Consider the following 23214-nt stretch of genomic DNA (forward strand, 5'->3'; position numbering starts at 1 on the left):
TATTCAAAAGAACCACACATTACAGAACTTAAATTTAGTTCATAGGCTTTTAGGTCCACAATCGGGGACCGGTTTCGAAGACAAAGCCTGATACCGCTGCGAAGTCGAATATTAGAAAGCGGCCCACGTCTACCCTTCTCAATAACAATAGCGCCCCCAAGAGGATCTAATGTACAAGAAAATACTCTAACAAGCCCTCCGTCTGTGGAATCATAAATAACGAGAACGCTGACTGGTCAGAAAGCTGTCTAAGTGTGGTACATAGGTTTTGAAAATCATTTAGGATAAACACGGCTTTTCCATAGGACACTGTTGTGTGCTGAGCGCTTGGAATAGGTTTTCAAAGCTTGAGGGTTTGGGGGAAAGAGTGAAAGTAGGGAGACTACATGTAAGAAACATCGCAAGACAGTCGTTGTAAATACTTCAAATCTTTCATAATTACTGTCAAACTGTTGATGACGTCACGTAAGTTATGAGCTATAATTAATGCATTTAGCTGGAAACAGACAGGAAAAATCTAAACAGAGGAAACTAAGTGTTTATATTTCTTCATGGTTTCAAATAAGGGGCAGCAAAAATTACCCAGCAGTTATTTCTCATCAAGAAATTTAATCGACAATTACGAAGTGATTTTTTGAAAAAGTTTTTATTTTTCCGTCGTATTTCTTCCGCTATACAAGTGGAGCAAACCGTTCAAATCTTCAGATATTCTGCTCCTCTCTGGATATAAAAATATAATCCAAGCAACTCAAGGAATATGCATGCGGCTCTGGAACTCAATATTCTCATTCCTATTGCTTTATGTTTGCAAATTTAGGAAGGAAAAATATTGGTAATGCTATTATTTGTACAAAGCAATTTGCTTTCGATTCACCATGTCAACTGATTAATTACAATACTAAAGAGCCGGGGGAGGCTGATTTCACCCCCAAGAAAGCGGCTATTTGCCGCTCGAGGTTTCTTTTTAAAGTTAGCATGCATGTAAAGACACTTGCTCTTCAATACAGTGTGCACTCTGTTAAAAATCAGTAATAGTTTTCTTGTTACGGTCATTTAAAGTTCAAGGCTACATGCGTAGAAAAGTATACATTTTGGGCTGACCCGTCTCGTTCGATTTTCGCAAAATTGGTGTCAAAGTGACTGCCAAGAGTTATGCTAATAACTTATAAAGGCTTAACTCTTAATAATTGCACTGCAGTGATATCGGGAAAAATGTTAAGGGGGGGGTTCAGATTTCAACCTGCCTTTTGTAGGGTTAACTTAATGGAAAGTAAGTTTCCTATCCAGAATTTGCCTTTGGTGTTTTATTTAGTTCGTTTGGCTGAAACTAAGTCTGTCATTTTATTAGACATCTTTAATGCAGACTGTGAATTTTCCTGACCTACGTCGTAATATCTCTGGAATCACAAAATCCTCTTCTCAAAATGAAAGTTTTCATCATGACAATAATTTGCATACTAACGAAATAACAAAAACAAATATGATAACAAACAGGCAACTGTGTAGGAAAATCTTTGAATGCAAAAGACAGGATATGGTTTGCATTAATTGAAACCTCGCTCCCAACTTCAGAGTTATAATCAGGGCAGCGCCCCTATAGTCAGCGTTAAACCTCTCCGGCAGGGACTGATATTGTAATAGTTTGCCCATAGCTATACTCCACAGCGTCGACTGCAGACAAACATGCCACGACCTCGTCCTGTACGAAGCCGTTTCTTCATGTGACATGCTTGGGTGACCTGGCACAATCACACGCGCTGTAAGGGAAAATCCCGGACTCTCACCGTAGGACTCGTGACGTAGGGCAGATGACGCCACCCTGTTCATTCACAAAGTTAATTCGTGTACACACTTGCTTGCCAGGCAAGGATGAAGCACAAGGACAAGGCCTATACCTATCTTGTTTCGTGGGACACTAAAAAGCAAATAAATTTTTCTGCATCTCGGTCTGCAAAATCTGAGCATTATGACTCCAGTTTTGAGAATGCACTAACAGAAAACGTCAGCTTTTCTTCAAGATTACATGTACAGAAATGTTCAATTTTTTTATAATGTGCGTGGCAAATCTGCCTACTTTTAAAAAAAATCACATCATATTTATTCCCCTCACTCCGAGTGGCAAAAACGTAGAAAACCAAAAGACAAACCTTAAAACCCATCACTTTTCGTCTTAATAATCTCAGGACAAAGTTCAGTCGTCCAAACGTTTCCTGGATAATTTGCTTTTTGTGTAATAAGTAAAATGTACTTACAAATTTAGACTATTTGGCTTGAGTCTCAAGGAGTATTGTCAATTTTTTAATTATTTCCCACTTGGGAATCACTATTTGGGATATTTAGGCCTATTTCTGGAAGTATTATCATTCCGTAAACATTCTTTTGAAATAAAAGAGTTTCAATATATGTTACTGGCGAATCATGTTTCCTAAATGCAATGACATTACTTCACAATCCGGTATACATGTCAGGCGGACGCTCGCGTCCTGGTGATACCACACACACCGGGAATGAATGACCTCGTTGTCACAGGTACACCCGAACTTCTGAAAGACGGGATTTGACCCCGATTAGTGACGGTGTTATACGAATGAAGAAAAATCCAAAGTCAGTAAGGTTCGGTGACAATCGAGTTGTTCAATGGAAATAAACTGGTTGGCTGTTAAGAAATAAAAGTAAAGTGGGGATGTGGGTGAATGTTGAAAAAAATCGATTCGGCGGTTTCTGTCTATTTTGGAAGTGTAGGCATGCAAGCTTACCGGTATACCAGCTTATGAAAGCTTATGAAATTCTCTTTCTGACCATGTGCATATCTCAAGAGGTCAATTTGTGACTTATTCCTGATTTCGATGTACGGGTCACATATACGTTCAGGCGATGTACCAGCACACCTTTGAATCATTTGGCGCGCACGTGGCACGCTCGTGCCCATCACGTGACATCCCGGTGCAACTTTCGTTCCAAATTCCCTGATCCAGGCTGGAATTAAGGCTAGAAACCAAGTACAGAAGTATTTTTAAGTCGGATATTTCATAGCATTTCTTCACTTCTTTCGACTTCACACTTTTTGAATTTTTTTGGAAAGTCGAAAATCTCAACAGAGGAAGCCTACGGTCTGCGAGGTCTGAAGACTAGTCTCCTCTCGGGACTGGCAAGAACATTTTCCCCACAGGAAAATAAAAATCCCCCAAACTGTTATGTAATACATGTAACAGATACTGCATTGCACCAAGTATCTCTTATCACAATGTATTTTGAAGGAATACGTCATTCACACTGAAATAGCATCCAATCCTATCATGCGGTGGGATTGGACAAAGGAACAGGACAAATGGAATATCCAAGGTCAGCTTTGGCATACTAATGACGTGAATGAACGGCATATTGACATGGGCGCGGTACCAAATCCCAGGGCACCGTGAAGGCAAAATTCCACAACTTCCGTCTAAAACCATCTATTTTCAGGAACTTCCGGAATCAGTGGACACATGACTATTGTGTCGTGGTTATAAATACACACAGACGAAGGTGGACAGGACACTTCCTATAAATGGAAGGTCACAGTATACCTTAAAGATGAGTATTTTGTCGACTTACAGTTGTAAAAAGAGCAAAATCCGGGTTGCGAATTGCAAAAAGTGAACGTAAAGAAATTATGGCTTTTGGTAGCGGCGAATGGCAAATATTGAGCTCAATGTATGAGCTATTTTAGCCACTCAGAGTAAAAAAAAACATTCCGCTTGAATTGTAAAACTGCATGCCTCGATAAAGCAGGGGTCTTGAACTAAAGAGCAAGCAGGTAAAAAATCCGCTGTACCATCGCCATATTGAACTATTCTAGGTCATTTTGTTGTGCCGAAACGTGGGATTCGCTATCTGAAAGAAACCCAACCCCTACCTGAGGCCTTATTTAGCGGGGCTCTCTCTCCCCCGTTTTGTAAATCTACGGTAGGCCTGGTGATCTAATCTGAATTGCAAACCGATTCTAAAATAAGATGAACTGTTTAGCATTTTGGTCTATATATTTGTGGCATAAATTTGCCTACGGATCATTAGGCCTCAAGGGTTTTGCAACTCCCATTCCCCTTCTCCGTGATCCAGTACTGCCCCCGACACCCGCAAAATGAAGAACATCAAATAGTGCTTTTGCTGTACCAAAGATAACGTTAGAAAATGAAGACTCGGTGATTTGAAATCCTTGTTTGAAATTTTAGAAAGTTAAGAATATAAGTGCAGTCAACCTGTCTTGATTTCACTCTACAGTGCATGCTCGCTGAACTTCTACTCATCCTGTGCCTGACGTCTGCAAACCTGGGCCATATAACCCGTAGGGATGCTGACCAGACTACTTCAGTTACTATGGCAACAGTACCCTCTGAGTTCACAACTTCTAGGACTAGTATCCCGGCCTCAAGTCCTGCTAATGACGCTCCCAATCAGCTTCCAATCTCAGACGAGTCGGATGAACCTTCAGAGGTTAATAACATTTTAGGCGCCATCAAGACAGAGTATGAAGACGTTGACGGCGGTGCCGGTTTTGGCTACGATCCTCAAATCCAAGATATTCAGTCTCAGCTTGTCGGAGTCCACGCGACAACCACCATAACAGTCGACCCAGCCACACCTTCGACAAATGTACCGACAACTCCATCGGCCCCTGTCGACACATCCACCTCGACAATGAGAGACGGCGCAGTAACAACTGAAGAAAACGGTAGCGGCAGTCAGGACAGCGATAGCGCGAGCACCAGCGAACCTCAGGGTGAAGCCGAGATGACCATGTGTCAGGAACCGCCTGAGCACCAGTTACGACTAGACTTCAAGAGAAACAACCAGCATGTCAAGTTTCCTGCTCTCGCAATCTTGCCGCAAGAGGTCGCTGCACGAGATGAGGCGGAGTCACTAGTAACTCCACCTTTAAGGGAGGAATATGTAAATCTCACATGCCCAGTAGAGTTACTCCGGGTCAGTGGTATTGTTGAAGTCAACAGAAGGAGTTTGTGCCCCTGGACGTATGTGGCCGATGTTGACCCTGATCGGTGAGTTGCTGAAATACTGCAGAATTCCGGAAGTCATAGTTCAATCCGAAATGTTGAATGAGATGATACAACTTGACGAAACTTTAACCCTAAAAGAGTCATTTTTTTAAATCAATCTCACAGACCGTGGGGATCCCGCCCCCAATAACTTAGATGAGTCATACCTGATTTTTTCAAACCTAATCCGCCCTGTACAAACACTTCTCATCATTACAAATTTGAAGTTTGAAAATAATCGGCTGTGTATTTTAGTTGTTATAGTCATTTGAATGTCAAGGCTACGTGCATGCCAGAACGCGTGCATTGAGCACCAAAGTGGCAAAAGTGCACTGTTTAGGCTGAACCGTCTCGGGAAAACACGTGATGCGCGAGAACGGTATGAGCGAATTTGTACAAAAAGTGTCAAAATGCCTGGAAGGGAGTCACTCTAAAAACTACTAAGGCTCAACTAATGACAAAATTGCCGTGATATCGGGAAAATGTCAAGGGGGCGGGGTAAACTCCGCCCTGGCTCTTTTAGGGTTGAATTCTTTCAATCCATGCACGTCTATTTATCGTCAGATGGGTTAAGCCATAGAAAGCCTTTGGTTTTGGCGATCAAATCTGAAATAGGGAACCTTTTTTAGCTGATGTAACTACTGATTACAATTATGAGAATTTAATTTTTTTTCATTCACTTCAGTTACCCGAGCACTATACAGATAGCAAAGTGCCGCTGTCCTAGATGCATTGACACATCTTTGGCACAGGAGGGCGCTTTTTCTAACGAGAATGACTGCCATCAGGTGTTGTTTCGCATGAAGGTTTTACGTCGTGGGCCGTGCGTCAACGGAATGTTTATGTAAGTTCTTCCACTAAATGCTGATATGACATAAAATAAATAAATAATCTGCTCAAGCCAAAGAACTTGAAGTTCTTAAAATTACAAATATATAAATTCCAAAATTAAAAAATTCATGGAATCCTAAATGGATCACTTTACAATGTACTTAAAGGGGAATGAGTGACAGGATTTGTTCGTAAAAGTGCATTATTCATTTATTAATTCATGTAATCTTTGTTATTTGACTCTTAAATATTATTTGAACAGACCAGGATTATTTACTCCTTCATAGCTTACAGTAGCAGGTCACGAGAAATTCAGATTTTTCTTTACTTCTTCTGTTTTAGGAGCATGCTTTTTACTTGTAGTCCGTCTTCAAATGGTTAGAATTATTTGATAACTTAAAATGTTATCTAAATTAGAAATTCTTTTACATCCTTCTTTCGCCTAAATGAATTGAAAAATCGAAGGAAGAATTACTATACAATTTCTAAAGATTCAATGACCTCACTGTTTCCAACAGGTACCATAATGTGTATGAGGACATCCCAGTGGCCTGTGCCTGTCTGAGACCCAAAACTTTATGAGTCACGCGGTAGGCTACAAACAATGACGTCACCGGACTGATACCAAGGTGCTGTCGAGGTCTGTTTTGTTCCCGATCATCAAGCAATCATAAAGCAAGTAGTGTACATATTTACACCCGAGTCATCTTAGTTGGATACTATAGAGGGCGGTATGCATGATTGTAAACAAGGAACAGGATCATACACATCTTCACTTTAGAGAAAATGATAAAAAAAATATTTACACGTCTCCTAGGTGCTCGGGGCACACATGAAATTATATCTTTTGTCTGCATCTTTCATTTTCTTGGCAATTTTTGGTGAGGCTACCCGATGGGTTATTATATCCGAGTCTAGAGAAGTCTAAATTTCTCGAGCTGTGCATCAGACACATAAATTATTTACATTGTTCACAGTTTTAAATTGCAGCCTCAAGGTCCGCATGTTTGCCCTTTTCAAGCGTTTAATTAATTGTGTCCCATATATATGGAGGTATTATGTATGTAAGCACATGTGATTAAATTTATTGAAGTGAGTGTATTTTGCTGTATTTTTATTTATCGGAATGGAAATTACAACGTAACTTATTCTTTTGTATATTAAAAACACTTTTAAAATGTTTTACACAAATTAGTCTATTATTATAATGTCGTAAAGCATCGTTCAGCACTTCCAGCTGATATGTAAAAATGCCTTTTGCGTACATGGAGGCTTCTTATATCTTTTGAAACTATTTATAAAGAATTTTCTTTATTCAAATTTCGCTGGCGAAACACACATGACTTATCATTAATAAATGGTTTGAAACCATTTGTTTTGAAAACAAATTTCCTGTAAAACAAAGCGTACAGATACAAAGGTATTCTATGTTAGAATTTACTTTTAATTTGGAAAGTACTAATAGGCAATTCGGAATGTTAATGCCAATGTGTTCATAATTTCTAAAATGTTACCAAGTTATGGTAACCGAAGTAAGCCTGTTGTAAGGGCTAGAATTATTCTGTGAATATTTAAACCCTATTTTCAAGACTTTTTTTTTTACTTCTTCGTGTTTTTTGCATAGATTAGGGTCTTCCTCTTAAAGGTTTCGTTCTTTGACAGCTGTTGATCTCAATTTCTGATTCTTTTCTGATCTGAAGTGATCTCGGTCAAGTCTAAAATTAGACAAGGTTTAGACAGGGTTTATCCTTACTGGAAATTTAGCATCGGTTGCACACTCAACATAATGATAAAAATTAATTAATCAATGCCTACTTGTTTAGAGCATGCAATGTTTCAGAGAATTTATTATTTATACCCATAGACTTGTATGTAGACTTTTCCATTCTCAAATAGTTCAGGATTTTGAAAAATCAACATTTCAAAGAAAAAGATGGCGTTTGGTAAAACGATACTTTCAAAATCTTCATCGAATTTTGGTGTTTATTCTTTATCATCCGAATCCGTCCCTGCGTTTCAGGTTTCTGTACATCCGTTTAAATGGATAGTTTTTATCTGGAAGCGCATTGTTTTACTCAGATATGATTTCATTATTGTGAGAAAAATAAACATTCGTCTCGATTACATCTTTGTCTCAGTTTTCGTTCTATTGGTGACTATAGGTTGCAGTGGCTTTATTTTATCAAAGGGTAGAACCAAACACAGTACTTCGAAGTTCCAGGGCCTTGTATCCGACATTTTGCTTTATACTTCGAATGACCCAATTCGGCATTTCAAAAAAGCAAAAATTATTCGGGAATAAAGCAAGCGCTCAAATATGGGCGTAGAGCCGCGTTGATAGGGTAAATCTCGCACACGCGTCCGATTTAAGACTTGTGCTTTTGGAAAAATGGATTTGTTCAGGGAAAATAAAGTGCCTTGGGATGTTTGCAGTGGTTGGAAATTTCGTGCCAGTTCCGAATGAAACCTATTAGAATAAAATAAGAATAAAATAGAAAAGAAAAATGGAAAAAGAATGAAAAATGCAAACTAAGAAACAAATATTATTTTGATGATAGTTTTGTTCACGCTAGTTTCAACAGAGGGCTCACCAGCAGTAGGCTACGCCTGTTTGAAAACACTTTGACTAAGTTTGGGCGGCTTGTTCTCGTATGTTCACGAACAGCTCGATTTGTTGTTTTATGGGTCGGCGACTCAAACGCCGGGAACCGTACAACTCGGCTAACTTCTTTATCATCAAGAAATAATTTCTTTCATGGAAAATTATAAATGTTAAGACAAAACTTTCCACTGTCTCCATCCTCGTAAGCCATCTCGATAGTTTTTGCGGCTGTTCATAAACAAATCTCATGAGCTTTTCCAAATGTTCGTGTAAAACCCTGACGAGGTAGTGGTGTGTGTTCCGAGAACGGTCTGCATGTGCTTGGGTCATGCCCCCACCGTTTGAGCGCGAGAACACGAAACTCGTGTCACGAACAGGCCGCCCGAACTCGACCTTTGAATAATCATGCAGTTTAAAATACCATATTTTTGTTATTTTAATTAAAAATACTGCTTGGCACTTAATTCTTGATGTCATTGGCTAGAGTGCCGAGCGCTACAGTTTGTTACTTCTGGGACATGCTTTTGTACAAAACCCAAACTACCGTGAGATCACACGGTTTCCCGATATCGGTCATCATTGCATAAAGCGTTTGGTTTATATTAACTGGAAGTCGCATGTAATCCACTTGACAGTAATAAGTTCATTTTTCATTCGACGGAAATCATAATATTTAAACATATATACACAACCTCAAGTTCATATTAATCACCTATTGTACACAGGATTATTTTGAAAATCCTAAAAGCGAATGTTAGTATAATTGGGAACTATTAAACGTGTAAACGAGCGTTGGAGAATCAGCAATGAAGAGCTCTTTCTTAGTCTCGGACATTTTGGATTTTCTTGTCATTCATCGCTGTCATGAAGTCTCACCTAGCAGTTTTTTTACCTATTAAGTCCTTAATTCACGAAATCTTAATCTGGTTCACTGTGATTTTATTCTGTCACGTATTCTGTCTGTATTCTGTGTCGTAACCGAAACCCCAGTTGATATTTGTATAGAAGAGTGTTCCAGACTCGAGTGGATAGCTGGCTTATAATGGTAAACCGGAAGCAGTGGAGCGTGGAATGGGATTCGCTGGTTGTGTAACTCCTGCATAAGCACTGTTGCATGAAGGTGTTGGATGCTGTGGCGGTGCGGGGTCGCGGAATTGGCGGGAAACCCTGGGTTAAGGTATAGGGGACCCTTACGCCAAGGGGGGGGGTGGCTTTGGGTAGAGAAGACCCTGACGCCTGGGGGATAGGTGGCATGGGTTTCAGGTATGGGGACCCTACTGCCCGGGAGTGGGGGTCGGCTTAGGTGCAAGTATAGTGGGTGCCAGATGTCGATGAGCTTGAAACCGATTTTATAGGAGGGTACGGTGTTGTGCCGGAAAATCTCTATGGCCGACCAGAGCACACTGGCCGAAACGTCGAGTTAACATTCTTCTAAGAACCACACCTTACCCATACGAGATTTATTCCTTATTTTTCAAAATCCCCACATGGCATGGGCTTGTTTGTTTCACACGGATCTAGATGTCGATCAGTCATCCCGTTTGCTCCATCTATTACGCAGGTAACATGGTAATCAAGTGCCGGAGGGGGTGTAGTGCATTCTGCTGCTCTGTTTGCAGTCAGCCCTATCACACTCATGGCCATTGACACTTTCTTTCCACGCACATAGACTTGTGGAATGTAACTAGGTTTAATCTGAAATTAACCACAGATCAAACAATACATGTATTATGATGCGCCCATGACAATAAACTTATGTTTAACATGACCAAATAAGTTTGTCAGTTATTTGAGGTCTGAGGGAAACATGACAATTATCGGAAACATCGTGCAATAATATCTCAAATGAGTTGTAGCATGGAGGAAGGAGCGACACAATATATATGTATATGCAACATGCTTAAATATCTTGAACTGACAGGCACAAAATCAATCAATAATAAATCGCAAAGACACTTACGACTTTGCTGAGCACAGGCTTAAAACCGACAGCAAAACTAGCAGAAATTACACCAGGTCAGTAGTCGAAATTATCACACTGTATGGGGCATAACATCGAAGGAAACTCACTAACGTTACTGGAAAGCAGCCACCAAAATGTGCCAAGAAGCAAAAAACTGACATGACTTATCATTAATAAATGGTTTCAAAAAAGCACGGAGGATCTAATTTATAGAACTCGATTCGTAAATATCGACGTGCCTTTCGATAGGGATTTACCTGCAGCTAGTTACACGGCACCTCGATACGGTTACATATATGCAAACAATATTAGGTTTTAACATAAATGCCGACACACAGGTGTAAATATTACAAATTATGTTACAAACTAACAAATTCATACGGTAGACAAACTTGCATGCACAGTGGCAAAGAAAACAGGAACTATTCCTACCTCTGATGAACAGCCCACAGTCATCATGAACTCACGGTGAAGCTATAAGACCGACTAATCTCGTCTCCTTAGCGTCAAGCTGTCTAATTATATAAGGCCTCTTCATTGGCCATGGTGACACTCTTACATTGCGCAGCAGATAGCTGTTCACTGCCTTTCTTGCCAAGCTTTGAGTTAGAGGCCTGACCAGTCTTGCTTCGGTCAGAGGAGTGGACTTCCGATTGCCTGTCGTCCACTCAATTGTTAGGCATCTAGAACCGCTGGGTTGGAATAAGATCTGTATTCAAGTCAACTTCAGTTGTCGAGAGAAAATTCCAGCCTTCTGCAGAATTTGAACTGTGCAGTCCCAGCAAGCTCCGAAAGGACCCCAGTGTAAAGTTCTCTCGCGAGACTATATCCATATTTTGGCGCTGAAGTACCCTTTTAACTTTATCAAGGACGAAATCAGACTTATATATCTTTTAGATCGGCATGACCAAGAAGTAATTGAAAGACGAAGGAGTAAATAATCGACGTTTAACTGCTTTAGCGTTATGTGCATGCCGCGTGAAGCATAGTGATGGCCACAATGGTTAGACAGAAGAGGTTTAGTTAAACGCCAATAGAGTCTCTTGTTTAATACAAGGGCAAACATAGGCAATGCAGTGTAGTTGCATAATAGAGGACTGCACTCTATGCGCTGAGCAAAACTAAATGTTTCACTCACTGAAGAATCAAGTCAGCGTCTTGGAAGAAGTGTTTGCAGATCACATGTGCATGACCTACTAGTCTTGCCTCCAGGAGGGATGTGGATCAGGTATTACTCGAGGGAGAGACTAAATATTCCTGATTTAGCAGAAGATGGCACATTTTCGAGAAATCAGTCACTGGCGCAGTGCAAATTAAAAACAATAAAATCGGCCTTGACATGGGAGGGATCGTTGACACTCAAGAATTAGGGTTTGTCACTTGCAGCTGATTGGACCTAAGTAGACTCTGGCGCCTTCGTTTTGAATAATTTGTTTTCTCTTATACAAAAATAAAAATCGTAATGAGGACGTCCTGTTCTCTCAAAATGAAATATTTGCAGAATTCCCCTTTTATATCTTAATTCCCTTTTTGTTTTTCATTTTAGGTTTATGTGTTTTAACTTTTATCAGTTTTTACATTGTGGCCTCAAGTTTTTTGGTCAGTTTTCTAACGTTTAGCCACCAAGGGAATAATTCATCAGACAAAATTCCATCATCTCGGAATATGAATTTGAATAGATCGAGGGCCATGGCTTTCAATGCTCCTACATACAGCGTGCAGGAGGGGTTTGGCTTTCAGCAATCAGTTTTAACAGACAGACACGAGCCACTGAACTGACTGAAAGACTGCCAGTGTTTTTATACCACTGCACCAGCAACGTTTGTCACTCCATTCCTGAAACTTGCCAAAACAGAAGGAATATTTTACATAGTTTTTGATGAAACCTGATAAAAACAGCTGCACATTTGTGATCCAAAAGTAAACAAAACCTATCTTGGTTACCAAGTGAGAAATTGTTTCAAACGAAGTTAAACAATTCCCACTCAGCCTTGTAGAAATAAATGCTTTTAGTGTGTCGTTGTATTTTTGAAATGTTTTTTGCCTTACAAACATTGCTCCAATGGTTTTTTCCATCAGCCGCCAACTATAGAAAGTATTCACTCCTTCGGGTCAAAAGGTTCACCCCTTCACCCATGATACCATTCGTATTCATATTGCGTGGTACGCATGACTGAGGAAAAAACTCAAAACAAAATCCCCGACAAGAAGCTAGACGTGCGTAACGTATAACAATCGTTTAGTTTTGTTTGTGACATCCAGCACTGGGTACTGTCTGTTGTTTGTATAGCTGTAAAGGTTTACCTGCCATGGAAATCAAGTGCCGGAGCAAGTACCGTCGCTTGTCGGGTTTGCTCAATAAATGAGAGCGTCGTATTATTCAACCTTTGCTCCTAACCACTGCACGATACAGGTCTGCCTGTGAGTCCATACAGGCGAACTTCCACAAACCGAAGACATGAGAGAATAATTATAACTAGTTCCTCGCAGTGGTAGGTTTTACGCAGGTTGGCGCCGAGCAATGATGACATGCTGCCAGTGCTTTGACAACTAATTCATCTTTTCAGATGACTGACTAGCTTGTTTACACAAAGTCACTATGCCCATCTTTGGTAACAAAGCAGGAATTATAAGATCGATGGTATGAATCAATTAAAACGTTAAAAAAAATGATGATCAAGAAGCCATCGAGTAATTAATTTACTTTCCTTAAATTTATGCCCATTTTGTGTGGTTTGTCTACGGAACTATGTTTAAAACTAACCACACACGCACCAAAATGGATGGGGATCATAGTTAGTGTAGCGGTCCAGCCCCTGGCTGATCGCTCGGGGGCGGCGGTCCGTCCGCCACTGAAGGGGGAATTGGAGGCTAGGCAGGCAAAAAGAAAGTTCAGCAGGCACTGAAAGACTTGGGTTTTCAAGCGGACTGGATTTCTTTTATTTCGCCATCATTATAATTACAACTGCTTGGGCAATTAAACCGGTGCTAATCTATGTGATTCCCGGCCGAGCCATCACAACGTCCATCCACCCAGTCGTCTCGCACAGCACTCCCCGCTCTCCCGAAAAAACCTTGGAAACCCGCCCAACTTCAGTGCCGCCAAAAAATATCACATTGTAGGCCACTTCCGGCCGACAGGCAAGACTTACAGAAAATCCTTGTACTGTACATTCTGTGCACCCACGTGGGCCAATCACGCCTTGAAGACGTGCACAAGGTTCAAAGGTCACATAATTTCTAAATTAGAGAGGAAATTCCCAGATCCCTACATTAGGATTAAAACTTTGAGGAGAAGACTGGTACATTAACAATGGATACACGCAGTTTTCAACGCCTATAAAATGAAAGCTTAATTTCTGTGACTTTTTTGGGGGGGAGCGAGGGGGATTCCGTATTGATTGCCTTCCATTGACTAAAAGTAGTTCCGACATGCCGCCATTGTGAGCATTGATGCCTAGCCCTACACTGAGATGCAAAGTAGAACATTTCATGCAAACTTCAGAACATTAAGCATTCATTTTTGCCATCGTACCGCCTCACTTTTTCCTCAAATAATTGGAATTCATTGGTTATATAATATTCGAAAAGGACACAATTTGGTGCAAACTGCTAATCGTTAGTTGATTGGCTGCGTAGGAATTTCTTTCCGCTTATTTTCTGGGCGTTGACCAAAAACCTGGAGCCTCGTTTTCACACGCGGAAATGCGCAATCAAAATTCGCCACAGTGTATACGAAGCTGTTTAGTTTGAAGGTGGTGTCTGTAACCCTAGGAGGGAAACTTCATCCGGAATCTTTGCTTTAATTAGCACGCATCAGCAGTGACTTCTTTGACTACTCACATCATTGTTATTGGCTGTGAAGCTTTGCAATTCTGGTTGAAACACACTGAAAGAAGGTAAGATAACGTCCATCTAGTATACCGCCAAAACTTGCACTGTATACTTTATATTACAACGGTTGAACCATTGACATTGTCCAACAAACATCCAGCAACTGAAAGTAAAGTTATCGTTGACACCAATGAGTATAACTGGTCTCCAGTTGAACATAGAAGGCCTAATTAAGCTTATAACTGCAAAAGGTGTTTATGATCGATGGTGTCTACTCCTTGGCTTCTGTTCGTTGGGGTATAGACTTTCTAGGAAGAAGTTTTTTAAAACCAACTGTATTGCAGGCATTATTGAATAATTTTTTGGGGGGGTTAGTCGAGTTGAAAGCGGCGATTTTAGTTACCAGTGTCACTCAATGATGGTAGAAAAATCACGTTGATATTGAAAGTTCCAACAGGATTAAATCGAAATGTGCTTATTAAGACGGCGTCAACATTATCGAAACAGGGAACGTGTTGTTGTTTGAAGCAATTGTCGCTATTAAACGCCACAGAGTCAATTTATATCCTCTCAATATAAATAAACTCTCGCAGTCTCTTAAGTCACTTTCCCAATGATACGCTGAATTAACAATTCCATTCATATATCACTACTTCACAAAACGTAAAAAGGCTCTGCACTGGCTCAACACCTGTAATTCCATGTCTGGGTTAATTTCTCTACATAGCACAACCAGGTATGAAGTAACGTAGATTTTCCCCTGAGTACATAGTAAAAACCGCCCACGATTCCATTGTTCACACTTCACATACCTGGATGGTTTGATAACCATATTTGGTAATGAACGAACCTACCAGGGGTTTCGGTATCGGTTCTACTTGAGTGCACGCACATTATCTAATCCAAGTACATTGTACCCTGGGTATTGCTCTCTCACGTTCTCACCCTTTTATTCCCTTAGGGGAAGAAAAATTTCCAAAAGCGAGGTCGTGAACTTGCTAAAGATCTTGTGTGTGTGCGAGTGTGTAGGATTACAAGAGGGAAATTCCGATTCTTGTGTCGTTTTAACATGCAAATGAGTTCCTCAATAATAAGCCTTAGGAGATTTTCTTTATCGTACGAACTCCGAGCTACACCAAAAGCGGGCACAAGTTTCCTGGCAACACCTGTATGTGGGTACATACAGGCAAACTACCATGAACCGGAGATTCTGTATTGATTGCCGTCCATTGACTAAAAGTAGTTCCGACATACCGCCATTGTGAGCATTGATGCCTACACTGAGATGCAAAGTAGAACATTTCATGCAAACTTCAGAACATTAAGCATTCATTTTTGCCATCGTACCGCCTCACTTTTTCCTCAAATATTTGGAATTCATTGGCTATTTAATATTCGAAAAGGACACAAATTGGTGCAAACGGCTAATAGTTAGTTGATCGGCCGCGTAGGAATTTCTTTCCGCTTATTTTCTGGGCGTCGACCAAAAACCTGGAGCTTCGTTGTCAGACGCGGAAATGCGCAGACAAAATTCGCCACAGTGTATACGAAGCTGTTTAGTTTGAAGGTGGTGTCTGTAACCCTAGGAGGGAAACTTGATCAGGAACCTTTGCTTTAATTAGCACACATCAGCAGTGACTTTTTTGACTACTCACATCATTGTTATTGGCTGTGAAGCTTTGCATTTCTGGTTGAAACACACTGATTGAAGGTAAGGTAACGTTCATCTAGTATACCGCCAAAACGTGCACTGTATACTTTGTATTACAACGGTTGAAACATTGGCATTATCCAGCAAGTGAAAGAAAAGCTATCGTTGACACCAGTGAGGCTGGTCTTCAGTTGAACACAGAAGGCCCAATTAAACTTATAACTGCAAAAGGTGTTTATGATCGATGGTGTTTACTCCTTGGCTTCTGTTCCTCGGGGTATAGGCTTTCTAGGAAGAAGTATTTTGAAAGCTATCGTGATGTGAGCAATATTCATAAATCAATTTCCTCAGTTTAAGTTGAGTTGAAAGCGGCCATTTGTGTCAACGTCCTACAAACTGTGCGTGCAATGCCGTAGTAGAAAATTCTCGTAATTTCAGTTATAAGCAGGGATTACAGGGCGAAGTCTCTGAATAGAAACTGTCATTAACCTGATAATAGCTTTATCTTTGTTTCGTCCATAAATCCGTTGAAACGTGGCAGTGATAAGAATACAAGGCAACATCTGTGTAAAGGAGTGATAATGTCGACAAAGGCAGGAAGGAAGTTGGTGAATCCTCTCCAAAAATTATTAACAAAAAGATACATTACATATTAAAAATAATTTTGGAGTTACCAGTGTCACTCAATGATGGCAAAAAATTACATTCATACTGAAAGTTCCAACAGGATTCAATCGAAATGTATTCATTAAATGTGAACGTATACTAAGATTGTTCGAATTCCTCCGAACAATGGCTCATTTCTTTTTGTCACATTGTTTGATGTAACACTTTTGCCTTTTTTTTTCATTCCTTTTCAGACCTTTCCAAACTTTGTCTGTTTGTGTGATAGAAATAATTTTTACATCGCTGTAATCCATTCTTTTCATTACAATTCAAACAGAAACAAATAGGAATTAAAAAATTAGCAAATAAACATTGATAAATCAATATTTTAATAGAGATCTTTATTTCTATGTATGCAAAGTCAGGAGTTGCCTCGGAAAATTTTGATTGAACGATCTTCGCTCCAGTAAAGCGAATCATATTGTAGATTGTGAAGAGAGAAACTATAAAATATGAATAAAAACTGTTTAATTTTAAAATATTGTAAACAGCACTGACTTGCTCTTTCCCGTAATTATTTCGTGTTCACAATGATCTTTCCAGTCGCAGCTTAGCAATTAATATGACTTTTTTATCCAAAAAATGGTGTAAATGTTTGAGCTCTTACTCAGGGATTAAGGTCCTACATACAGAATGCATCACGTGTTTGGCCTTCAGCAATCAGTCTCAACGAACAGACGTGAGCCACTGAATAGAGTGAAGGGTTACCAGAGCTTACTATACCTCTGCACCTGCAACCCTGATCATTCCATTCTGGAAACTTGGCAAAACAGAAGGGAATATTTTTCACAGTTTTTTATCACACTTGTTGAAAACAGCTGCACATCTGAGCTCCAAAAGTAAACAAAACCTATCTTGGTTACCAAGTGAGAAATTGTTTTAAACGAAGTTAAACAGATCCCACTCAGCCTTGTGAAAATAAATGCTTCTATGATTGTGTCGTTGTACTTTCAAAAATGTTTTTTAGCTTTTCAAACATTGCTCCAATGGTTTTTTCCATCAGCCGCCAATATAGAAAATAGTCACTCCTCCGGGTCAAAAGGTTCACCCCTTAACCCGTGATACCATTCGTATTCATATTGCGTGGTACGCATGACTGAGGAAAAAGCTCAATACGTGTAATTGAAATCGTGTTAACACAAAATCCCCCACAAGAAGCTAGACGTGCGTCAACATATTACAATCGTTTAGTTTTGTTTGTGCCATCCAGCACTGGGTACTGTCTGTTGTTTGTATAGCTGTGAAGGTTTACCTGCCATGGAAATGCAGTGCTGGAGGAGGTACCGTCGCATGTCGGGTTTACTCAAATCATTGAGAGCGTCATATTATTCAACCTTTGCTCCTAACCACTGCATGATACACGTACATGTTTGCCTGTGAGTCCGTACAGGCGAACTTCCACAAACCGAAGACATAAGAAGATAATTATAACCAGTTTCTTGCAGTGGTAAGTTTTACACAGGTTGGCGCCTAGCAATGATGACATGCTGTCAGTGCTTTGGCAATTAATGCATCTTTTCAGATGACTGACTAGCTTGTTTACACAAAGTCACTACGCCCATCTTAAGTAACTTAGCAGGAATTATAAGATCGATGGTATGAATCAACATTTTGTTAAAACATAAAAACAGAGGATCAGGTAGCCATCGGGTAAATGCTCAACTTTCCCTAAAAATCCATGCCCATTTTGGTGTGGTTTGTTTACAGAACTATGTGTAAAACCCACCCACAGAAACAAACTCAAGTAGATGGGGCTATAGTTCAACATTAACATTGGATACGCGCAATTTTAATAAGTAACGCATATTAAATGAAAGCTTAATTTCTACGACTTGTGGTTTTTGGAGCGGGGGGGGACGCTCCAGAAATTATGAAAAGATTGCAATCCATGGGGTAAAAGTAGTTCCGACACACCGCCAACTGAATGTGTGCATTGATGCCTACACCAGATGCAAAGTAGAGCATTTCGTTCAACTTCCCAGAAAATTAAGCATTCATTTTTGCCATCGTACCGCCTCACTTTTTCCTCAAATATTTGGAATTCATTGGCTATTTAATATTCGAAAAGGACACAAATTGGTGCAAACGGCTAATAGTTAGTTGATCGGCCGCGTAGGAATTTCTTTCCGCTTATTTTCTGGGCGTTGACCAAAAACCTGGAACCTCGTTTTCACACGCGGAAATGCGCAGATAAAATTCGCCACAGTGTATACGAAGCTGTTTAGTTTGAAGGTGGTGTCTGTAACCCTAGGAGGGAAACTTGATCAGGAATCTTTGCTTTAATTAGCACACACCAGCAGTGACTTCTTTGACTACTCAAATCATTGTTATTGGCTGTGAAGCTTTGCATTTCTGGTTGAAACACACTGATAGAAGGTAAGATAACGTTCATCTAGTATACCGCCAAAACTTGCACTGTTTACTTTGTATTACAACGGTTGAACCATTGACATTGTCCAACAAACATCCAGCAACTGAAAGTAAAGTTATCGTTGACACCAATGAGTATAACTGGTCTTCAGTTGAACATAGAAGGCGCAATTAAGCTTATAACTGCAAAAGGTGTTTATGATCGATGGTGTTTACTCCTTGGCTTGTGTTTGTCGGGGTATAGGTTTCCTGGGAAGAAGTATTTTGAAACCAATTGTATTGTAGGCATTATTGGATAATTTATTTGGGGGGAGGGGTAGTCGAGTTGAAAGCGGCGATTTTAATTACCAGTGTCACTCAATGATGGTAGAAAAATCACGTTGATATTGAAAGTTCCAACAGGATTAAATCGAAATGTGCTAATTAAGACGGCGTCAACATTATCGAAACTGGGAAAGCGTTGTTGCTTGAAGCAATTGTCGCTATTAAACACCACAGAGTCAATTTATATCCTCTCAATACCAAGGGATTCAGTCCCCCAAAACTCAATTGTCCGATATTCAATCTCCCTTCAACCTTGTGAGCATTTGTGAAGTTCCCACTCCATTCAACATCCGGTTTTTGTCAAAACTAGCTACCCTCCTTTTGAAATGCTCAAAAATCATGGCAGATAACAGAATTTCAACGCCGTCTTCTACAGTTATTTGAAATGTTTATTATACTGAATTTCTTTCTCAAAAATAAACAACGCCTCAAGCTTAAGGGTGTCCTTCCAAGAGCTTTCACCATTCAAAGTTGTTTATTATTTACCAATGCATTTGGTGATAATCACAAACGTCTGACTGTTACAAAACTTATTAACACTGAATCAAAGTTTATTAATTCATTGTACTACAAACTGTAAGCGTTACATTAATGCGGCCATTACTTTGAGCTTGAGTCTCCTTTTGTCTCTTCAGAGGCCGTAGATACACCTCTATACCTCTGGCGTCATCAACAAAGAATTAGTTCTACGGCAGGCCATTTATAAATTTCAATTTAAATAAACTCTCGCAGTCTCTTAAGTCACTTTTCCAATGATACACTGAATTAACAATTCCATTCACGTACCACTACTTCACAAAAGGTAAAAAGGCTCTGTACTGGCTCAACGCCTGTAATCCCATGTCTGGGTTAATTTCTCTACATAGCACAGCCAGGTATGAAGCAACATAGATTTTCTCCTGAGTACATAGTAAAAACCGCCAACGATTCCATTGTTCACACTTCACATACCTGGATGGTTTGATAACCATATTTGGTCATGAACGAACCCATCAGGGGTTCGGTATCGGTTCTACCTGAGTGCACACACATTATCTAATCCAAGTACATTGCACCCTGGGTATTGCTCTCTCACGTTCTCACACTTTTATCCCCTGAGAAGAAGAAAAATTTCCAAAAGCAAGGTCGTGAACTTGTTAAGGATCTTGTGTGTGTGCGAGTGTGTAGGATTACAAGAGGGAAATTCCGATTCTTGTGTCGTTTTAACATGCACATGAGTTCCTCAATAATCAGCCTTAGGAGATTTTCTTTATCGTACAATCTCTGAGCTACACCAAAAGCGGGCACAAGTTTCCTGACAACACCTGTATGTGGGTACATACAGGCGAACTACCATAAACTGAAGATTCTGTATTGATTGCCGTCCATTGACTAAAAGTAGTTCCGACACACCGCAATTGTGAGCATTGATGCCTACACTCAGAGGCAACGTAGGTTATTTCATTCAAATTTCCTAGAAAATTAAGCATTCATTTTTGCCACCGTATCGCGTCACTTTCCCCCAATATTTGCAATTCATTGCTATATTATATTAAAGAAGGAGGCAATTTGATGCAAAATGCTAATCGTTGGTTGATCAAGGTAATAATTTCTTTCTGTTTACTTTCTAGGCGTCAACCGAAAACCTGGAGCTTCGCTTTCAGACGCGGAAAAGCGCTGACAAAATTCGCCTCAGTGTATTCGAAGCTGTTTAGTTTAAAGGTGGTGCATGTAACCCTATGAGGGAAACTTGATCAGGAATCTTTGCTTTAATTTGCACAAACCAGCATTGACGTTTTGGCTACTGCCATCATTGTTATTGGCTGTGAAGACTGGCATTTCTGGTTGAAACACGCTGATACCAGGTAAGATAAGTTCCATCTGATATACCCTGAAAACCTGTACTGCATGTGTATTACAGCGGTAGAAACATTGACATTGTCCAACAAACATCCAGCAACTGAAAGAAAAGCTGTCGTTGACACCAATGAGTACAACTGGTCTCCAGTTGAATATAGAAGGCCCGATTAAACCTACAACTGCAAAAGGTGTTTATGATCAATGGTGTTTACTCGTTGGCTTCTGTTACTTGGGGGTATTGGCTTTCTAGGAGGAAGTATTGTGTGCAATATTCATGAATCATTTTCCTCAGTTTAAGTTGAGTTGAATGCGACGATATGTGTTAACTTCCTGCAAACTGATGTCCGTGCAATGCCGTAGTAGTCTCTTAATTTTAATTATACGCAGGGATTACAGAGATTCTTAATAGAATATCGCATTCCATACCATTCAAACTTGATGTTTCGTCCATAAATTAGTTGAAACTTGGCAGTGATAAGGATACAAGGCAACATCTGTGTAAAGGAGCGATAAAGTCGACAGAGACAGGAGGGGAGTTGGTTATTCCTTTCCAAAAATTATTAACATGAAGATACGTATTACAGACACTTTTGGAGTTACAGTGTCACTCAATGATGGCAGAAAAATTACGTTTATACTGAAAGTTCTAACAGGATTATTAAGATGGAGTCAACAATATCGAAAAAGGGAATGCGTTGTTTACACCACTTAGTCAATTTATACCCTCCCAATACCAAGGCATTTAATAACTAAGAACCCAATTGTCCGATATTCAATCTCTCTTCAATCTTGCAAGCATATAAGGCCATTTATTCCCAGTGCATATATGAAGTTTCCACTCCATCGGAGGTACTAATTTTGTCAGGACTAGCTATCCTCCTCTTAAAATGCTCAAAGACCATGGAAGACAACAAAATTTCCGCTTTTTCTTCTACAGTTACTAACATAAGAATTGGTTATTATACCAAATTTCTTTCTTTCAACACCTCGAGCTTGAGGCTTTCCTGCCAAGAGAATTTACCAATCACGATTTCTGTTATATTTACCAATGCATTTGGTAATTACCACAAACGTCTGACTGTTACAAGACTTATCAACACTGAATGAAAGTGTATTAATTCATATGACTAAATTACTGTAAATATTACATTAAACCAAACGATCGAATCTACTCAAGATTCGCCACTTATCAACAAGCTTCCAATATAAATGCAGATAAGCCACCTAAACTATACTGTCTTAATCAAATCAAACAAAATCAGAAAATCCTGGCCATCAATATCACAAAATACAGAGCGTCTGTTCATGTAGCTAACTCCAACCTTTTGTGACACCTGTCATTATTTAAGTTAATCTAATATCAAATTAAGTTAATTGAATCACATTTACAGTGCACAATTTGGAATAAACAATCTCAATACTACATTGTTTAGAGAACCAAATATTTTCACACAAATAAAGACATAAAGCAATCGTCAACTCCAAGTTAAACATGCGGCCTGCGCGTTGAGCTTGAGCCTGCTTTTGTCTCTTCAGAGCCCGTAGACACACCGCTATCGTCTCGCTTCAACAAAGAATCAGATCTACGGAAGGTCATCTGTCAATTTCAATTTAAATAAACTCTCGCAATAATGTTGTCACTTTCAAATTATATGCTGAATTAACAATTCAATTCAAATATTACTACTCCGCAAAATGTAAACCCCCCCCAAAAAAGCTGTACCAACTCAACGCCTGTGATCTTATGTCTGGGTGTATTTCTTTAAATTGCACAACAGGTATGAAGCAACTTATATTTCCCCTTGAGTACATACTAAAAACCGCCCACGATTTCATCGTTCACACTTCACATACGTGGATGGTTTGTTAACCATATTTGGTAATGAATGAAACGACCAGGGGTTTGCTATCGGTTCTACCTGAGAGCACTATTGCTCTCTCAAGTTCTCACTTAGAGGAAGCTTAGAGGAAGAAAAAAATCCCAAAAGCGAGGTCGCGAACTTGCACTCTAAAGATTTTTTGTTTGCGAATTGTAGGCGTATAAGAGGGAAATTCCGATTCTTGTGTCGTTTTAATATGCAAATTAAGTTTTCCATTAATC

The 23214-nt window shown here is 39.7% G+C and overlaps 3 protein-coding genes across 6 annotated transcripts in view; all 3 read left to right on the top strand.

The window, feature by feature from the left end:
* LOC147795646 (uncharacterized) overlaps nucleotides 1-7279 on the top strand; it is a 104629-nt gene extending 97350 nt beyond the window's left edge. The window contains exons 3-5 of the mRNA XM_087131198.1: nucleotides 4261-5036; nucleotides 5719-5877; nucleotides 6383-7279. Of these exons, the coding sequence (XP_086987324.1) occupies nucleotides 4264-5036; nucleotides 5719-5877; nucleotides 6383-6446 (996 nt within the window). The 5' untranslated portion in view covers nucleotides 4261-4263 and the 3' untranslated portion in view covers nucleotides 6447-7279. The remainder of the gene's footprint in view (nucleotides 1-4260; nucleotides 5037-5718; nucleotides 5878-6382) is intronic.
* A 7055-nt stretch (nucleotides 7280-14334) lies between these two features.
* Nucleotides 14335-23214, top strand: part of LOC147795652 (uncharacterized) — a 30095-nt gene continuing 21215 nt past the window's right edge. For all 4 annotated transcript variants that reach the window (XM_087131195.1, XM_087131192.1, XM_087131193.1 and 1 more), the window contains exons 1-2: nucleotides 14335-15974; nucleotides 20885-21118. The gene's annotated coding sequence lies outside the window, so the exon portion shown is untranslated. The remainder of the gene's footprint in view (nucleotides 15975-20884; nucleotides 21119-23214) is intronic.
* LOC110982329 (uncharacterized) overlaps nucleotides 17206-23214 on the top strand; it is a 59187-nt gene continuing 53178 nt past the window's right edge. The window contains exon 1 of the transcript XR_015423659.1: nucleotides 17206-18956. The gene's annotated coding sequence lies outside the window, so the exon portion shown is untranslated. The remainder of the gene's footprint in view (nucleotides 18957-23214) is intronic.

This window comes from Acanthaster planci, linkage group LG21 (assembly GCF_054643075.1).
Source record: "Acanthaster planci isolate LZ-2023a linkage group LG21, COTS_SCS, whole genome shotgun sequence".
NCBI classification, from domain to species: domain Eukaryota; kingdom Metazoa; phylum Echinodermata; class Asteroidea; order Valvatida; family Acanthasteridae; genus Acanthaster; species Acanthaster planci.